At 42.8% G+C, this 19,579-nt stretch overlaps 1 protein-coding gene across 2 annotated transcripts in view; it reads right to left on the bottom strand.

The window, feature by feature from the left end:
- Positions 1-19,579, bottom strand: part of LOC139401320 (erb-b2 receptor tyrosine kinase 4b) — a 467,727-nt gene that overhangs the window by 104,339 nt on the left and 343,809 nt on the right. For both annotated transcript variants that reach the window (XM_071145653.1, XM_071145654.1), the window contains exons 8-12: positions 17,460-17,573; positions 16,962-17,088; positions 13,268-13,341; positions 7,239-7,329; positions 2,327-2,526 (exon numbers count right to left, since the gene is read on the bottom strand). In XM_071145653.1, coding sequence (XP_071001754.1) covers positions 2,327-2,526; positions 7,239-7,329; positions 13,268-13,341; positions 16,962-17,088; positions 17,460-17,573 — 606 coding nt within the window. The remainder of the gene's footprint in view (positions 1-2,326; positions 2,527-7,238; positions 7,330-13,267; positions 13,342-16,961; positions 17,089-17,459; positions 17,574-19,579) is intronic.

Raw genomic sequence — 19,579 nt, 5'->3', positions numbered from 1 at the left:
TGGTCAGATGAAACCAAAATTGAACTTTTTGGCAACAATGCAAAACGTTATGTTTGGCGTAAAAGCAACACAGCTCATCACCCTGAACACACCATCCCCACTGTCAAACATGGTGGTGGCAGCATCATGGTTTGGGCCTGCTTTTCTTCAGCAGGGACAGGGAAGATGGTTAAAATTGATGGGAAGATGGATGGAGCCAAATACAGGACCATTCTGGAAGAAAACCTGATGGAGTCTGCAAAAGACCTGAGACTGGGACGGAGATTTGTCTTCCAACAAGACAATGATCCAAAACATAAAGCAAAATCTACAATGGAATGGTTCAAAAATAAACATATCCAGGTGTTGGCCAAGTCAAAGTCCAGACCTGAATCCAATCGAGAATCTGTGGAAAGAACTGAAAACTGCTGTTCACAAATGCTTTCCATCCAACCTCACTGAGCTCGAGCTGTTTTGCAAGGAGGAATGGGAAAAAAATTCAGTCTCTCGATGTGCAAAACTGATAGAGACATACCCCAAGCGACTTACAGCTGTAATCGCAGCAAAAGGTGGCGCTACAAAGTATTAACTTAAGGGGGCTGAATAATTTTGCACGCCCAATTTTTCAGTTTTTGATTTGTTAAAAAAGTTTGAAATATCCAATAAATGTCGCTCCACTTCATGATTGTGTCGCACTTATTGTTGATTATTCACAAGAAAATACAGTTTTATATCTTTATGTTTGAAGCCTGAAATGTGGCAAAAGGTCGCAAAGTTCAAGGGGGCCGAATACTTTCGCAAGGCACTGTATATATATACATATATATAATATAATATGACATTTGTAATGTCTTTATTGTTCTGAAACTTCTGTATGTGTAATGTTTACTGTTAATTTGTATTGTTTATTTCACTTTTGTATATTATCTACCTCACTTGCTTTGGCAATGTTAACACATGTTTCCCATGCCAATAAAGCCCCTTGAATTGAATTGAATTGAGAGAGAGAGCAAGAGGGAGAGAGAGAGAGAGAGAGAGAGAAAGAGAGAGGGGGGAGAGAGAGAGAGAAAGAGAGAGGGGGGAGAGAGAGAGAGAGAGCGAGATGGGGAGAGAGAGACAGAGAGAGAGAGAGAGAGAGAGAGATGGGGAGAGAGAGCGAGAGAGGAGAGAGAGAGACAGAGAGAAGAGGGAAGATCAAAAAGATGCCGAAATCAATGTTTCTGACCCCTCTTTAAAACACAGTTTGGACTCCACGGACGTCAGGTCCGTCTCCAGGGAGACGAGGAGATGCTCGAGGGGACTGTGGAATGACCCGAGCAACCAGAGCCGAGAGAACGCTTCCAACAACGGTCCGTTATCGGGAGACAATACCCATCACTGTTGCATCACACATAACATCCTACTTCTTAATGAAAAACGAGGGAGTGAAAAAGAAAGAAATTTAAGAATGAAATAAAAACACCACGTCCCTTTGATTCTCATCAAGGTTATTCAGGGATGAAGAGAAGAGACCTAAATGTGGATGTTAGTTTGTGTCCCAAATGGCACCCTATTGCCTGTATAGTGTACTGCTTTGATCAGAGCCGTATGGGCTCTCATCGAAAGTAGTGCACTAAATGTGCCATTGTCCCTGGTCAAAAGTAGTGCACTATATAGGAAATAGTGTGCCAGGCACATTATGTAGTAATTACAGTGAGTGTGTTGTGTGAATGCTTCAGGAAGCTCCTGTCTCCTCTGCTTTCTCCTCCATAACAAAGAGAACAGTCAACACAGCCACATAGAAACCTTAATGAGGAGAGAAGCAGCAGCTGGGGTAGAGATGTCTACCTTGAGCTATGGCTGGGCTTACACACACATGCACACACGCATGCTTAAGGCTGGAATTTTAGTAGGAGAGAAACCAGTGGTAACTGAATTCTCTCATTAGTCCAATTTCAGCACAATATTTCACAATTGTATCTGTATATAAACATTTTGACTGTTGGTATATCAGTGACATCTAAGTTGCGTTAGGACTGAAATGTGTGTGTGTGTGTGTGTGTGTGTACAGACGTGTGTGCATTTGTGCATGCATGCATTTGTGTAGGTGTGTGTGTGTGTGTGTGTCTGTGCGGGTGTGTGTGTGTGTGTGTGTGTGTGTGTGTGTGTGTGTGTGTGTGTGTGTGTGTGTGTGTGTGTGTGTGTGTGTGTGTGTGTGTGTGTGTGTGTGTGTGTGTGTGTGTGTGTGTGTGTGTGTGTGTATGTGTGTGTGTGTGTGTGCGTATGTGTGTGTGTGCGTGTGCGTGTGTGTGTGTGTGTGCGTGTGCGTGTGTATGTGTGTGTGTATGTGTGCGTGTGTGTGACTCACTACACTCTTTGGGGTCTCTGTTGTTCCGTATGAGGACCTTCTGGTTGTTGGCTCTGAACAGGCCGGTCCAGTTGACGGTGTTGTAGTAGCACAGCTGACTGTTATTGGTGATGTACACATTACCAGCACTGATCTCATTCAGGGACTGGAGCTGGAGGGACGAGATCCACCGCTGCTTCAACACTAGGAGAGAGATACCACTGGGAGAGATGAGAGGAGAGGGGGGAAAGGGGGTAGGATAGAAAGGGAAAAGGGTAGCAGGGGGGAAGAGGGAAGATAGAGAGAGGTGTTGGAGAACGAAAGAAAGAGAGGTAAGAGAAAGAAAACAAGGGTGAGAGAAGGTGAAGAATACCAATGAGCAAGAGAGAGAAAGAGAGAAAGGAGAGAGAGAGAGAGAGAGGAGAGAGAGTGAGAGAGAAAGAGAACGAGAGAGAGAGAGAGAGGAGAGAGAGTGAGAGACAGAGTGAGAGAGAAAGAGAACGAGAGGAGAGAGAGAGAGAGAGAGAGAGTGAGAGGCAGAGAGAGAGAGACAGAGTGAGAGAGAGACAGAGAGCGAGAGGAGGGAGAGAGAGAGAGAGAGCGAGGGGAGAGAGAGAGGAGAGAGAGGAGAGAAAGAGAGAGAGAGAGAGAGAGAGAGAGAGAGAGAGAGAGAGAGAGAGAGAGAGAGAAAGGAGAGAGGAGAGAGAGTGAGAGACAGATTGAAAGAGAGCGAGAGGAGAGAGAGAGAGAGAGAGTGAGAGAGATAAAGAGAGCGAGAGGAGAGAGAGAGAGAGAGAGAGAGAGAGAGGAGAGAGAGAGAGAGACAGAGTGAGAGAGAGAAAGAGAGCGAGAGGAGAGAGAGAGAGGAAAGAGTGAGGGGGGAGAAAGAAAGAGGCAGAAGCAGACAGAATAGGGTAGAGATGAAGAGAGCATAAGATAAAGGTCAGTTAATATTATTCCTGTAACGAGCATGTTTAGCAAGCCAACTCACACTGCTCTCTAAAGCCTTGCAAAGCTCAGCAAGACCCCTCAAGATTGACATGGAAATTGGATGTCTATCCATGTCCTGAGGACTTTGGGAAATGCATTCAAAATCAGCCAATAGGGGAAACAGTGAGCACTTTTACCTAAGTAGGCTTGGGTTTTGCTAGGAAGCTGTGGACGCGGGTGGTGGAGGGGTGCAATCCCATGACTCTGGAGATGAAGGTGTGGATCCCCGTCGTGAACATCATTTTTTATTTTAACCCCTATCCTAAGCCTTAACCCTTACCTAACCATTTGTAATGAGTTCCTTAACTTAACCCTTAACTTCGAAATGTGATGTTTGGAGGAACTTCAAAATGTGATGTTTGCAATGAGACTGTGAGAGCTTGTTGCAAAGCTCTTAGATGTATTAATATCACTTAATGCAAAACAGTGATCTTTGTCAGTGTCTTTAATCCCTGTGATGTGAACAGCATGCTCCTCTCTCTCTGTCTGTCTGTCTGTCTGTCTGTCTGTCTGTCTGTCTGTCTGTCTGTCTGTCTGTCTGTCTGTCTGTCTGTCTGTCTGTCTGTCTGTCTCGGTCTGTTTGTCTGTCTCTCTCTCTCTGAAAGCAAGAGTTTTGTGCCAGATATATCCATGGAGAAAGGTAGTATGGAGTGCACAGAGGCACTCTGGCTAACAAGAACACAGCTCTCCACTTAGTGATAGGCCACTGAGGAACACAAGTCGAGTCTGGGTCTGCTCTTCAACTCCTCCTCCCTTTCTCCTTCTCTCTCACTCTCTTTCTCTCTCTTCCTCTTCTCTCCCATTCCCACCATCTCTCCCCCTCTCTCTCCCTCCCTCCCTCTGGCGACAGGGTTGTGTAATGTCAGGGCCATCAGATAGAATGTCTTCCAGGCATGCGTTGGCTGGCAGGCAGTCATTTGTACAACGGCCGTGCTGCTCTCAGTGGATGACCCTATACACTACGAACTGAGCTACACTGACAGTGCTAGGACACAAGGGAGACTAGAGACTGGGAGAAGACAGATTTTTAATAACTCTGTGTGTGGAGGGGTGTGTGTTTATGTGTTTGTGTGTTTACATGAACTTGTCAACATGTCATCCACACCCTCCTCTCTGCTTGCAAACATGTGCTGATATGTCTAATCGAAGCTCTATTAGCATATAATGAGGGTAATTGCAGTATTATCTTGAGAAGCAGGAGGAACTGTTAATGTAGCTAAAGCAAATCATCATCTACCCTAATGGCTCTCAACCCACAGTGAGTCTTAGACTGCTGTGATGGATCTGCAGGCTCTCCACTAGACTGCTGCTCTTGGTGTGATGATAGTGTAGTGCAGGGATCATCAACTTGATTCAGCCGCGGGACGATTTTTTTCTTGAGCGGATGGTGGGGGGCCGGAACATAATTAAGCAATAAGGCCTGAGTGGGTATGTCTAAGGACTGTTCTTATGCACAACGCAACGAGAAATGCCTGGATATAGCCCTTAGCCGTGGTATATTGGCCATTTATTACCATCCCTCAAGGTATTGCGACAGTATTATGAACTGGTTACCTACATAATTAGAGCAGTGGAAATAAACATTTTGTCATACCGTGGTATCCGGTCTAATGTTTTGGGTAACCTTCCACAAGCTTCCCACAATAAGTTGGGTGAATTTTGGCACATTCCTCCTGACAGAGCTAGTGTAACTGAGTCAGGTTTGTAGGCCTTGCTCGCACACGCTTTTTCAGTTCTACCGACACATTTTCTATAGGATTGAGGTCAGGGCTTTGTAATGACCACTCCAATATGCTGACTTTGTTGTCCTTAAGCCATTTTGCCATAACTTTGGAAGTATGCTTGGGGTCATTGTTCATTTGGAAGACCCATTTGCGACCAAGCTTTAACTTCCTGACTGATGTCTTGAGATGTTGCTTCAATATATCCACATAATTTGCCTACCTCATGATGCCATCTATTTTGTGAAGTGTATCAGTCCCTTTTGCAGCAAAGCACCCCCACAACATGATGCTGCCACCCCTGTGCTTCATGGTTGGGATGGTGTTCTTCGGCTTGCAAGCCTCCCTCTTTTTCTTTCAAACATAACGATGGTCGTTATGGTCAAACAGTTCTATTTTTCTTTTATCAGACCAGAGGACATTTCTCCAAAAAGTACAATCATTGACCCCATGTGCAGTTGCAAACCGTAGTCTGGCTTAATTTATGGTGGTATTGGAGCTGCGACTTCTTCCTTGCTGAGCGGCCTTTCAGGTTATGTTGATACAGGACTCGTTTTACTGTGGATATAGATACTTTTTTTACCTGTTTCCTCCAGCATCTTCACAAGGTCCTTTGCTGTTGTTCTGGGATTGATCTGCACTTTTCGCACCAAAGTATGTTCATCTCTAGGAGACAGAATGCGTCTTTTTCCTGAGCGGTATGACGGCTGCGTGGTCCTTGCGTACTATTGTTTGTACAGATGAACGTGGTACCTTCAGGCATTTGGAAATTCCTCCCAAGGATGAACCAGACTTCTTCCAAATTCGTGCGTGTGTGTTTATGTGTGCGCGTGTTTATGTGTGTGTCTGTGCATTGACCAGCACTGATTCAACTGGGGAAGCTTTGGCATGGTAAATGACCAATTGCGACAACTTTCCATCTATCAAATTAGCAGAGTTGGATATCTATGGTATTCTGATGAGGTCACAAAGGAACAATGACATTATTTATATTTATTTATTATTTATTATATTTATTATAACCATTCTTAGATGACAAACTGCCTGTACACAAGCTAATAATGGTAAATCACTAGCTCCTGAGGAATAGTGCTACATTGTTAACACACCACAAAGTATGGTACACTAGTGATGTAATGTAGAGTAGATGTCAGTGGTGTTCCCCAGGGCCTCATGCTTGGACCACTGCTCTTCATTATTCACATCTCTCAACTGAGTTCCAGGCATAAATATACAATATAAACAGTGTTATATTTTATTATGTGGTTCCACACCTAGGGTCATTCTATAAAATGAGCGCCTTTTGATATTTTAAGTAAAAATTGTTCAACACTATTGAGTTTTAAAAGCCTGTTATAATAAATGAAGTGCCCTTTACTACAGACCATATGGAGAATTCAATAAATCGGAATAAAAAATAAAGACCTGCTAAAGTGCCAAAATTCAGCATTTTGACATGTCCCTCCGTGCAGTGACTTCTAGGAAGATTTGAACCCACTTTACCCCAACATTTCTCTAAGTTTTCACCATCATTGAAAAGCCCTAGTTATTATGTTGCTATTTATTATTATTATTTAGAGCTATAGATTATTATTTATTTAATGTAATTAGTGATTCATTTGCATCTGTCCCTCATTTAAGTTCAACCCTGTGAACTGAACTCTTGTTTTAATATGGTGAAACTATTCCTTTTAAATATTTTTTTTCAAAAGAAACATTGAACATCTAATAGTGCAATCCTAGTGTAAAAGCAGGTGAGCTGGTTCTACTCTTCTTGGCCCTTTTCCGATGTGGAAAACTGAGCAGGTCGAGTATAACATGTCAATCCTGTTACCCATAGATTAACAGGTTAGAAATGTTTGAACAATTCAATATTTTATGCTTGCATTCAATTGCCCCTTCCTGTTACACACAACAAGCTTCCATTCCCCCTGTCTCATGGAAATGTATAGCTGACTTAAGAGGAAATCATCAACCCTGTTACGCACTTCCTATAGTCATTTTTATTTAACATCTTGAGATGGGAAAACATGTTTTTATGAAGTTGAACATGTTCAAATAAGATGAAATCAAACGTTTTTTAGGGACCAAGTTACACTTCCCAAAAGGCACCATATTGATCGAAAGATGTAGTAGTAATGTAGTGCTGTAATGTACTATAATAATGTAGCATAGTAATGTACTGTAATAATGTACTGTAGTAATGGCATGTAGGTTCTTACCTGTACAGTGCTCTACCTCCTATGGTTGCCAGATTGGAGAAGACACTCAGGTCTGTCATGTTCTCTGGCCATGACTGGATGTTCAGGAAACCTACAGGGACACAACCAATCACATACCATTTCAACAGGAACACAGCCAATAACATCACTGCTAATATCGGTGATGTATTACCAGATACACAGCAAATCCTAACACACACAGGAAAACCAAGGTAACATGAGACTTTAATGAATGTAACATAGTGAGCCACACATGTTGCTAGTGGGCAAGGCATTGTGATACCTATTTATTGCCTTTATTTAACCAGGTAAGTTCTTGAAAACACAAGATCTTTATTTACAATAAAGACCTTCCCAATACCTCCCTGTCATGAGTGAAACATGTCAGGTTTACATGACCAAGAAGATATCTGATATACAAATATTTTTGCATTTCCTATATCTGCCTCTGGGCAATAAATCATTTAGCAGGTTGAATGAATAGCTGAGTGGATGACCATGGATCATTTAGAACTTTTAATAATGGATGAAAATAAATGAAATATTTAGAGTTGAGGGGAGCAATCACGTTCTAGCCAGTTGAGGACAAAAATAATGAACACATGAGGAAGAGAGGAGAGGGGCTGAAAAGTTATACAAAGACCAAGGATAACGCAAAACACACAATTACTTTAACATTGAAAACTCCAGACGGCCGCATATTTCCAAGGATACATTTCATAATAGTTTCAAAACTGATATTTTGATTGGATTTAATCAAATTCATTACCTTGGAAAGGGATATGAGAGGAAGAATGTTGTCTAACTAATTAAATGTATGTGGCTCATATCAGCATGTGTTTGCATCCCTGATGAATGCATCTCCCGGTCTGATGATGTGAGATGACTTTATAAAATAACGTTGTTTCTAAGTTGTTTACAAGAGAAAGATTACCTTCAAGTCTGCCTTAATCATTCTACAGGCATATCTCCTGTTCCTCTCCTGTTCCCCTCCTGTTCCTCTCCCGTCCCTCTCCCGTTCCTCTCCCGTCCCTCTCCCGTTCCTCTCCCGTTCCTCTCCCGTCCCTCTCCCGTTCCCCTCCCGTTCCTCTCCTGTCCCTCTCCTGTTCCTCTCCTGTCCCCCTCCTGTTCCTCTCCTGTTCCTCTCCTGTGCCTCTCCTGTTCCTCTCCTGTCCCTCTCCTGTTCCTCTCCTGTTCCTCTCATGTTCCTCTCCTACATCTGAAATGGCACCCTATTCACTGTATAGTGCAGTACTTTAGATCTCTGTCTCTCTTTGTGGCCCCTTCACAAGTCAAATAAGATGGCGCCGGAGAAGAAGGCAGACGTTTCCCGTGACCCCAGCCGATTGTGTTTTTTTGCGTTGTTTGTAACTTATTTTTTAACTTATTTTGTACATAAAGTTTCCGCTACCATCTCTTATGACCGAAAATAACTTCTAGACATCAGGACTGCGATTACTCACCACGGACTAGCAGAATCCTTTTTTTCCTTTCATGACTCTGACAAGTCCGACGTAAAGGATATATTGCTTCCCCTGGAACAGGCCCCGATCCCCGTGATCTGCGTGAAGAGGTGGCAGAGAAAGAGGGGCCGAAGGTCGGGCTGCCTTCTGAGAATTCGTAGGCGATCGGATAAACCCCCACTTCCATACATTCTGCTAGCAAAGAGACACACCTCTGCTCCCTTCATCTTACCCAAGTCTGCCGTCCGGTCTTGACGATGAATAGAAAAACCTGCGAGATGTATATTATCAATGTCTCGTTCAGCCACGACTCTGAGAAACATAGGATATTACAGTTTTTCAGGTCCCGTTGATAGGATGGTCTCGAACGGTGCTCATCCAGTTTGTTCTCCAGTGACTGCAGGTTCGCCAACAGAACAGAGGTCAATGGCAGGCTATTTGCTCGCCGACGTAGTCTCGCCAGGATGCTGCCTCGCCTTCTTCTCTTTTGTTTCCGCTCTCTTTCGATGCCGCTTCCTCTTCCGAGGCTCACGGATTAGGACCTGGTCCGGAGTAAGCAGAGTGTCCAGAGCTGCCCGACTCATTGAAGTTGACATTTTCCAAATCGAGGTTAGTGTTGACTGTTCTGATGTCCAGAAGCTGTTTTCAGTCATAGGAAATGATGGAGGAGACATTATGCTCAAAAAAGTTAAGATCAGAGTAAAAAACCACACAGAAGCCCGTAAGACAGCTGCTATCCGCTGCAGTGTCATCCTATTATATTATTATTAAAAGTTATTGAAGTATAAATTACCATAAAGTTACCATAGATTGCTACATATTAACTGTTAATGACAAAATTACTGAAGATTCCAGTAACTCTGGTAAATTACCGGTAGCTTTGCAACCCTAATCAGGGCCCAAAATGCTCTGGTCAAAAGTAGTGCACTATCTAGGGAATAGGTTGCCATCTTAGACGCAGCCAGCAGCCATCTAGCTCAGAGTTTTATCAGAGTGCCAGATGAGACTACAGTTATCTAGAATTGCTATACGTCCAACTTACCGAATACACTGTAAAACCATTAAAAATGTGACACGTTTATAACCTAAACGTCAGTGTTTAAAACTTCAACATTAGGCATGTAGATTTACCAATAAGTCTTCTTTTTTTAACACAGGCGTTTAGAATGCAAGATTAAACATGATAGTCAGCTTTGTCAAGTCAGTTTCCAACGAGGAGAACACCTATATCAGATTTATATTCAGATTTTAAACACTAGTGTTTACTTTCCCATCGTCCTGTTTAGAGTACAACAGTCATTCAAAATGTATGTGACTTTCAACGCCTTTTATTCAGATCAGTGTAAGGAATGTCTATCTCCTTACCTACATTTCAGCACAATTGAACAGGACATTTGTTTCACTCGACTGCGATGAGTTCATTTCCGTTAACTCTCTCAGAGTGAAAAAGACATGGGAGGGGCCTCATTATCAGATTTTTTTTGAATATGTTGTTTTAATATCTATGTTTCCTCATTGATTGATAAATTGATCTTATGCTATACAAAGATAAATAACAAAACCATTCTAATCTAATCAAATCTGTAAGGGGTTGGACTTATTGCATCCGTTAAGGAGATGGTTCAGGTAGTTTTGTTTGTTAAGTCCTTCACTATGACAATCATTTTGAGTGCAGTTTGTGGATGATAAATATTTAAATTGTTGGAAATCCTCCCTCTGGCTAGATTCCAATAGGAATTACTCATCACATCACTCTGACTTGCAGTCTGATGTGGCCCGTGAGGCATGATTTTAAGACCACAATAACTAACTAAAGGCCTTACACATTGTATAACATGTGGTCGAAAGGATTTACTTTTAACTGAAACACACTCACTTACGCAGTCACTTGGTGAAGGCTTCAGTAATATAAGTTACTGAATGCAACAAGCATGTCTCTGTCACTAACCAACACAGTCATTGGTGGGTATCTCTCACATTCACTCGAAAGGCATGCTGGGAAATATGCAGATATGGCTTTACACCCTACAGTGTTAAAACACCACCGCCAGTGTATAGCGTTTAAAACCGAAATGCCTTGTGCTGAATAAACATGTTCATGTGTTTAAAAAGTGTCAAAGTGAATAAACATGTTCTGGTGTTTACAATCTAAACACTGTGACACATTTTCATTGACATTCTAAATGCCTTGACGTGTTTAAAAAGTGTTAAAGAAAAGTGTTTAGTTATGTGTTCAGATCGTAAACACTTGGTTTTACAGTGTATAAGATGAACCCGAATCAAACGTAAATTAATAAATGCATCACAACTTGCTTTCCATGCCATTCCATTAGCATTCATGGATGCAACCTCCAACATAACATGGCAATAAATATAATATTTGAGACATAAACAAATCACTATCCAGAGACTTATAAAATAAATGGTATATTGTATAACATGAGTGTTCGTTATGGATAAAGGGCACATTCACTGACATAGAGAGAAACATGTCCTCTGAAGTCACAGTAGCTGAAGCAGCATTGTGATCTGAAGTTCAGGGCCTTTATCTGATAGAGTTACATCCCAATGACAACCTATTCCCTTTACGGTGTATTACTTGCCACCACTATTTCCCCCTCCTCTTCTTCTTCCTCCTCTTTCTCATCTCTACACCTCTCCAATGGTCTCTCCTTAAGTGGCTGTTAGTTTTTTCTGAGAGGAGAGATGGAGAAGAGAGGTGGGAAGAGAGGAGAGGTGGAGGGTGCTTCATCGCTTCATCTTCCTAATGGTGCTAACGAGGGCCTGATGAGTACCTTCCTGCCTCCCTGTGCTAACAGCATTAGGCTAACAGCAGCATTAGCCATTAATCAATAGGTAAGACAGGGTACAACAGGCCCCAATGGGCTCCTGCATCCAGCTTGACTGTAGTCTATAGGGAGTTCAGATCTCACTGTATGTGTTGTCCTCCTTATTCCATCTCTCCTCAGTTTATTATCCTCTATTTCTCATTCTTCTCTCTCCTTCTATCTCCCCACGACCCCCTCTCTCTTTGTCTCTCTGTGGGCTGTGGGCAGTAAATGTCTGGTGAAAGGATAGAGTCAGGAGCAGGCTAGAAGCAGGCAAGAACCGCTAGAGAAGAGTAGAGTGGGGATTTAGGTTCACTGAGAGCCACGTTACTGGCGCATCCATGCGAAAAGCAAATTACCCAGGATTGCCTCACAGAGAGGAGGGCCACATGCAACAGACCAAAGGTTAAGAGATAGAAAGCATTGATGATTAGAGTCAAATCCATGTACTGGGAACCTCACTTATTCTGAATTGCTTCAGTGGATGGCAGACTGACCGTACTCTATAGATAGGCCTGCCCTGACCTCTTAGAAGTAGAAAAAAACAAGGGCTATGTTTTGGAAGAATACTTGGCAGGGGAAGAGATGTAGGGTGAGATGGTTACCTCCTAGACTGACTGTCCATCTGAGAGCTATAGCATTCAGAGATCGTAACCCCTACGTCGGATCAGAATGGGTGACGTGTTTGTGTGTGCGTGTGTGTGTGCATCGATGCCTGTGTGCGTGTCTGTGTGTGTCTGTGTGCATCGATGCCTGTGTGTGTGTGTGTGTGTGTGTGTGTGTGTGTGTGTGTATGTGTGTGTGTGTGTCTGTGTATGTGTGTATATGTGTGCGTGTGTGTGTGTGTATGTGTGACGGGGTTGATGGCTCGGTGGAGAAGTCACAGCACTGACAGCTCTTAGAGGTGACGGGTGACACAGGGTGTCATGCATGACCACAGGGCTACAGAGTAAAGGCAGCTCCTGTCTCACCGTTTGCTTCCCAAATGGCAGTCTATTCCCTATATAGTGCACTACTTTAAAAAAAAGGGAGGCACACATTGGCTGTACCAGCTCGCCTCCTGTCACAGGAATGAAGGGATAAGGGGGTGGGTGACACTGTAGCGGAGGAAAGAGACGTTAATTCCGTACGTTTGAAAAGGTACAGAGGACGTTGATATATAACTTTGTCGGCACTTACTAAAAACAAACGAATAAAACAATGGCACAGCACTGGAACTCAAGAGGCCCAGAGCCAGAGCACGCTGCTTAGACCACTGACCATGTCAGTTCACAATTCTCTATCAAGGAGGGAGAGTACTTGATGATATTGGTATGGTAGTAGGTGCCGAGCGCACAGGTTTGTGTCATGAACTGCAACGCTGCTGGGTTTTTCACACTCAACAGTTTCCTGTGTGTATCAAGAATGGTCCACCACCCAAAGGACATCCAGCTAACTTGACACAACTGTGGGATGCATTGGAGTCAACATGGGCCAGCATACCTGTAGAATGCGTTTAACACCTTATGGAGTCCATGCCCCAACGAATTGAGTCTGTTCTGAGGGCAAAGGGGGAAGGGGGTGCAACTCCATATTAGGAAGGAGATCCTAATGTTTTGTATACTCAGTGTATATTCAACCAAGCATGAGAAGAGAAGAATGGTATCGGACATTTTCATTGGATCTTCGTTCTTATCAATTGACTTACCTGTAGAAATAAAGGTAAAATACGTGTTCAATTTTATTTTATGTTTCTCACCTGTAATCTCCCTAACAGTCCGAAACACATTCAGTTTCTCTGGATCCAGAGCCTCAATGTTGTGGTACACATCCCTGTGAGAGGGGGGGGGGGGTGAGAGAGAGGGAGAGAGAGAGAAAAAGAAAGAAAGAAAGAAAGAGAGAGGAAGAGAGGAGAGAGAGAGGAAGAGAGGAGAGAGAGCAAGCAAGAGAGAGATGAAGAGAGAAAGGAAGCAGGATGGGAGATGGAGAGAGTGGAAAGGGAGAGAGAGAGAGAGTGAGAGAGTGAGAGAAAGAGAGACAAACAGAGTTAAAGAGAGACAAATATAAACATAAAGCTGTCAAGTCACACACATAACAAGTGTTTATTCTGTATTGCAGGGAGCTCCACTGTGCTCCACTGTGCTCCTCAGTACTCCACTGTGCTCCTCAGTACTCCACTGTGCTCCACTGTGCTCCTCTGGCTCTGTTTAGAGGAATAGCTGGAGGGGTTTCATGGTCTCAGGCACTGCAGTCACTGTACTGTGGTACACCCACTCTTCCACTGTGTATACTGTACACAACTAGCAACAGCCTGCTAAGATGGCTGACATGAGCCTGGATTGCAGATGGAATAATATTGAACATGCTGACCCCCATAACAAGGACATAACACTCTATGCACTGTGCTATACCAGTAAGGCACTGTTTACTCTTAGGCACCGAAGCCATTATATGTGCTGTTATTACTAAGTACCTGAGGGAGTCTCTCAATTTACCTGGTTAGCAGGGTTGGGGTCAGTTCCATGTCAATTTTGGCAAATAAGCTTTCAGTTTATTTCCTGAATTGAGTGAATTGAAATGGAACTGACCACAAACACTTGTGTTTATGTAGCCAATGTGGAATGTCTAGCTGGATAGCTATATGTGCGCCAGTAACGTCCATCGTTGACATCACCCACTCTGAGACCTACGGTGCCCTCGGAAAGTATTCATACCTCCTGACTTTTTACACATTTTTTGTTACAGCCTGAACTCAAAATGGATTAAATTGATTTTTTTCCCCACACAATAGAACAAAGTGCTAAACCCCTTAAGGACAAAATGAAAACATGTTTTTAGAAATGTTTGCAAATGTATTGAAAACAAAATACAGAATATCTAATTTACATAAGTATTCACACCCCTGGGTCAATACATGTTAGAATCACCTTTGACAGGAATTACTTTCTGGGTCTCTAAAAGCTTTAAACACCTGGATTAGCACATTATTCTTTTTAAAATTCTTCAAGCTCTGTCAAGTTGGTTGTTGATCATTGCTAGACAGACATTTTCAGGTCTTGCCATAGAATTTCAAACTGATTTAAGTCAAAACTGAAACTTGGCCAACATTCACTGTCGTCCTGGTAAGAATCTCCAGTGTAACTATTGTCCTTCTGAAAGGTGAATTTGTCTCCCAGTGTCTGTTGGAAAGCAGACAACAGGGTTCTCCTCTAGGATTGTGCCTGTGTTTATCCGTTTATTTTGATCCAAAACAAAAACTCCCCATAACATGATACAGCATACCCATAACATGATGCAGCCATCAAATATGAAGAGTGGTACTCAGTGATGTGTTGTTGGATTTGATGTTGGATTTTCCCCAAACATAACACTATGTAAATCAGGACATGAAGTTAACTTCTTTGCAATTTGTATTGCAATTTTACTTTAGTCCCCTACTGCAAACAGGATGCATGTTTTAGAGTATTTTTATTCTGTACAGGCTTCCTTCTTTTCACTCTGTCATTTTGTGGAGTAACTACAATGTTGTTGATCCATTCTCAGTTTTCTTCTATCACAGCCATTTAGCTCTTAATGTCACCTTTGGCCTCATGGTGAAATCCCTGAGCGGTTTCCTTCCTCTACAGCAACTGAGTTCGGAAGGATCCCTGTATATTTGTAGTGACTGGGTGTATTGATACACCATCCAAAGTGTAATTAATAACTTCACCATGCTCAAAGGGATATTCAATGTTTTTTTTACCCATATATCAATATGTCCCCACCTTTGCTATGCATTGGAAAACCTCCCAGGTCTTTGTGGTTGTATCTGTGTTTGAAATTCACTGCTCGGCCTTACAGATAATTGTGTGTGGGCTACACAAATCAGGTAGTCATTCAAAAATCACACTCAATTGCACAAAGAGTAAGTCCATGAAACGTATTATGTGACTTGTTTAGCAGAACTTATTTATGCTTGCCATAACAAAGGGGTTGAATACTTATTAACTCAATAAATTTCAGATTTTCATTTTTAATTAAATTGTAAAAAGTTCTAAAAACATAATTCCACTTTGACATTATGGGTTATTGTGTTTAGGCCAGTGAAACAACATCTCCATTTAATACATTTTTAATTCAGGCTGTAACACAACAAAATGTGTACAAAGTTAAGGGTTGTGAATACCTTCTGATGGCACTGTAGAAGTAGCTGTTTCCATCACTTTGCAAGGGCCTTGGCTTCTGTATCATTACAGGAAACACAGATTCGAGGGGGTGTTGTGTTTTTAGAAACAGAAGGTACTACTTTTACCAAAAGTATGTGGACACCTGCTTGTCGAACATCTCATTTTAAAATCATTGGCATTATTATGGAGTTGGTCCCACCTTTCCTGTTATAACAGCCTCCACTCTTCTGGGAAAGCTTTCTACTAGATGTTGTAACATTGCTGAGGGGACAGATGTTGCGCGATTAGGCCTGGCTCACAGTCAGAGTTCCAATTCATCACAAAGGTGTTCGATAAGGTTGAAGTCAGGGCTCTGTGTAGGGCAGTCAAGTTCTTCCACACCAATATTGACAAAACATTTCTGTATGGACCTGGCTTTGTGCACGGGAGCTTTGTCATGCTGAAACAGGAAAGGGCCTTCCCCAAACTGTTGGCACAAATTTGTAAGCACAGAATCTTCTATGTCATTGTATGCTGTAGCGTTAAGATTTCCCTTCACTGGAACTAAAGGGCCTAGCCCGAATCATGAAAAGCAACCCCAGACCATTATTCCTCCTCCACCAAAACAGTTTTACAGGCACTCTTCATTGGGTTGTCCTGGCATCCACCAAACCCACATTAGTCCGCCAGACTGTCAGATGGTAAAGCATGATTCATCACTCCAGAGAACTTGTTTCCACTGCTCCAGAGTCTAATGGTGGTGAGGTTTACACCACTCCAGCCGACACTTGGCATTGTGCATGGTGATATTAGGCTTGGGTGCGGCTGCTCGGCCATGGAAACCAATTTCATGAAGCTCCCGACAAACAGTTATTGTGCTGACGTTGCTTCCAGAACAGTTTGGAATCTGATAGTGAGTATTGCAACTAAGGACAAACTATTTTTACGCACTACGTGCTTCAGCACTTGGCGGTCCCATTTTGTGATCTTGTGTGGCCTGCCACTTCGTGGCTGAGCCATTGTTGCTCCTAGACGTAACAGCAGTTACAGTTGACCGGGGCAGCTCTAGCAGGGCAGAAATGTGACAAACTGTTTTGTTGGAAAGGTTGAAAGTCCCTTTGAAAGTCACTGAGCTCTTCAGTAAGGCCATTCTACTGCCAATGTTTGTATATACAGTATGGCGTACTTGGTGTGTGTGTGTGTGTGTGTGTGTGTGTGTGTGTGTGTGTGTGTGTGTGTGTGTGTGTGTGTGTGTGTGTGTGTGTGTGTGTGTGTGTGCGTATTTGAGTGTGTGTGTTCTGCTCTCACCCTTTAATGCCAGTGATGAGGAAGACCAGGTTTCCATTGATCTTGGTACAGTTGGTGAACTTGTCTATGTTGCTGGAGTCCACAGTCTGGGCTGACTGCAGACTGGCTGTACCTATACCATCACAGGCTAAAACAGACAAGGAGATGAAGATGAAGGAGAAAAATGACTTGCTCAAAATGTCCACAGATGTTCAAGGGAAACAGGTGTTCTACTTCATTCCAACCACTTCAAAATGCATCCAGTCATACACAACCACAACCACAGCACAACCACAACCACAACCACAGCACAAACACAACCACAGCACAACCACAGCCACAGCACAACCACAACCACAGCACAACCCCATATACATCCAATCAACCAGATTAATATACTGGATGTGAATGGTAGTGGGATAAGGCCCAGGACAGTGCAGGATTAGGGTACCTTTTGGACAGATATCAGTGCAGGATTAGGGTACCTTTTGGACAGATATCAGTGCAGGATTAGGGTACCTTTTGGACAGATATCAGTGCAGGCGATGCACATCTTGATGCGGTCATTTTCTACTTCCATCTTGTTGCTGGGACAAGCCCTCACACAGGAGCTGTGGTCCACCACAAAGTTATCTGGAACAGCATACACAGAGTTAACCACGGCATGTGTCAGATCACTTGCATGATAACAGACTCTCACACTCAGGTATTGATATATGAAGGGACAAGTACAACTGTATGACTGACTGCCATGGAGCTACACTGTAAATGAATGTCTACTTTATGCTTGTGAGACTTGAAGGCAATGAACAGTTGTGAAACGTTTCCTCTGCTGCTGTTCTACTGAAGATGACTCATCTGATTAAACACGTTCCTTGTACTCTTTATCTTGTCTTATTGTTCTCTCCAGGTGAGACCGTATTTGCTCTACTGCTTTGGCTGGCATGATATCTGATAGTCTGAACTGAGGAAGGGAGAGTTTAGGGACACACAGACACATCAAATGATTGATTTGCTCGCAACCTCAGGTTTAGAGATGGACACCTAAATTGCATGGGTCCTTGTGGCAGGCCATCTCCAGAATACCATGGTATAGTGGCCTGGTCTACAGTAGTGCATTAGGGAATAGGGTAGAAAGGCTAGCAGAGCTCCAAGTGGAAAGCCAGAGTTACAGATCAGAGCGCCTAGTGCAGTGCCTTGCAGAGTGCCGGGCACACGCCCCACTTCAAAAGACCACAAAAAGACTCCATTGCTAAAAAATAACGTGTTAATGATGTACTTTTCTTCTCCCTCACTCTGCACCCATTCCCCTCTCCCTCCCTCCCATCCCTGCCTGCTACCCTGCTACCCTGCCCTCCCAGAACCCCATCATCTTTGTCTTTGTAGGGTTGTATCTGGCATGTGAGCCAAAATAACTCCCAATAGTGTCTTGAAATCTGTACAAAACACCCACTCATCCTGGCTATTTAAATCAGCACCGAGCGGAGAGAGGAGAGGACAGGTTATTTAAATCAATGGAGGAAATGGCTTCTTTAAAGGAAAGGGAGGATGAAGGGGAGATGTGAAGAGGGTGCTAAGTAGAGATGACCAAGGAAGTTTCTTTCTGTGTTCTTCTGGGAAAAAAAGTTCAGAGGGTTGAGAAATTAATCAATATCCTGAGGCCCTTGGTAGTTCATGAGCAAGACCAGCCAGCTCTGCTCAGCTAATGATGATGTTTCAAGGCCTAGGCTGTTTGAATGGTGTCCTTCTGATCTGTGGCGGTTAAGTGTTTGTGGCAAGGAGAGTGTTTGTATGTCGGTGTGTGTTATATGTTCAGAATATGACAGAGCAGTTTATCTTCAGGGTATTTGGTATGTACAGTGGGATCCGAAATTATTGACACCCTTGATAAAGCAAAAATTACTGTAGAAAATAAACAATTCAAATACTGAGCTATATTGTATGCAACAAAAAAAACTATACAATTGCTCAGAGAAAGACATTTTGTTTGTTAAGTAAAACATTTCTTTCTCAAAAAGGTAGGGGTCAAAATGATTGACACCCCAGTTTTCAATACCGATCAATACCTCACATTGCGAGGATAACAGCACTGAGCCTTTTTCTAAATGTTTTATGAGTTGGAGAACACATTGGAAAGGATCTTAGACCATTTCTCCATACAGAATCCTTCCAGATCCTTGATATCTTTTGTCTGCGCTTATGGACTGCCCTCTTCAATTCAAACCACAGGCTTTCAATGGGTTTCAAGTCCAAACACTGAGATGGCCATTGCAAAATGTTGATTTTGTGGCCTATTAACCATTTCTTTGTGGATTGTGATGTGTGCTTGGAGTTATTGTCTTGTGGCCAAGTTTCACCCACCTGGCAGAGGCAACCGTGTTTTTGTCAAAAATGTACTGGTACTGGGTAAAGTTCATGATGCTGTTGACCTTAACAAGGGCCCCAGGACCAGTGGAAGAAAAACAGCCCCATAACATCAAAGATCCACCACCATATTTTACTGTAGGTATGGGATTCTTTTCTGGACATGCATTGGTGTGCATGGCCAAATATAACTATTTTCATATCATCCAACAAGTCATAACACTGAGTTTTTCAGTTTTTTTATATATATTTTTTTTTACATGTATTGAAATCAG

This window comes from Oncorhynchus clarkii, chromosome 3 (assembly GCF_045791955.1).
Source record: "Oncorhynchus clarkii lewisi isolate Uvic-CL-2024 chromosome 3, UVic_Ocla_1.0, whole genome shotgun sequence".
Taxonomy (NCBI): Eukaryota; Metazoa; Chordata; class Actinopteri; order Salmoniformes; family Salmonidae; genus Oncorhynchus; species Oncorhynchus clarkii.
The sequence above is the reverse complement of the archived record's forward strand: the minus strand, read 5'-3'. Positions and strand labels throughout refer to the sequence as shown.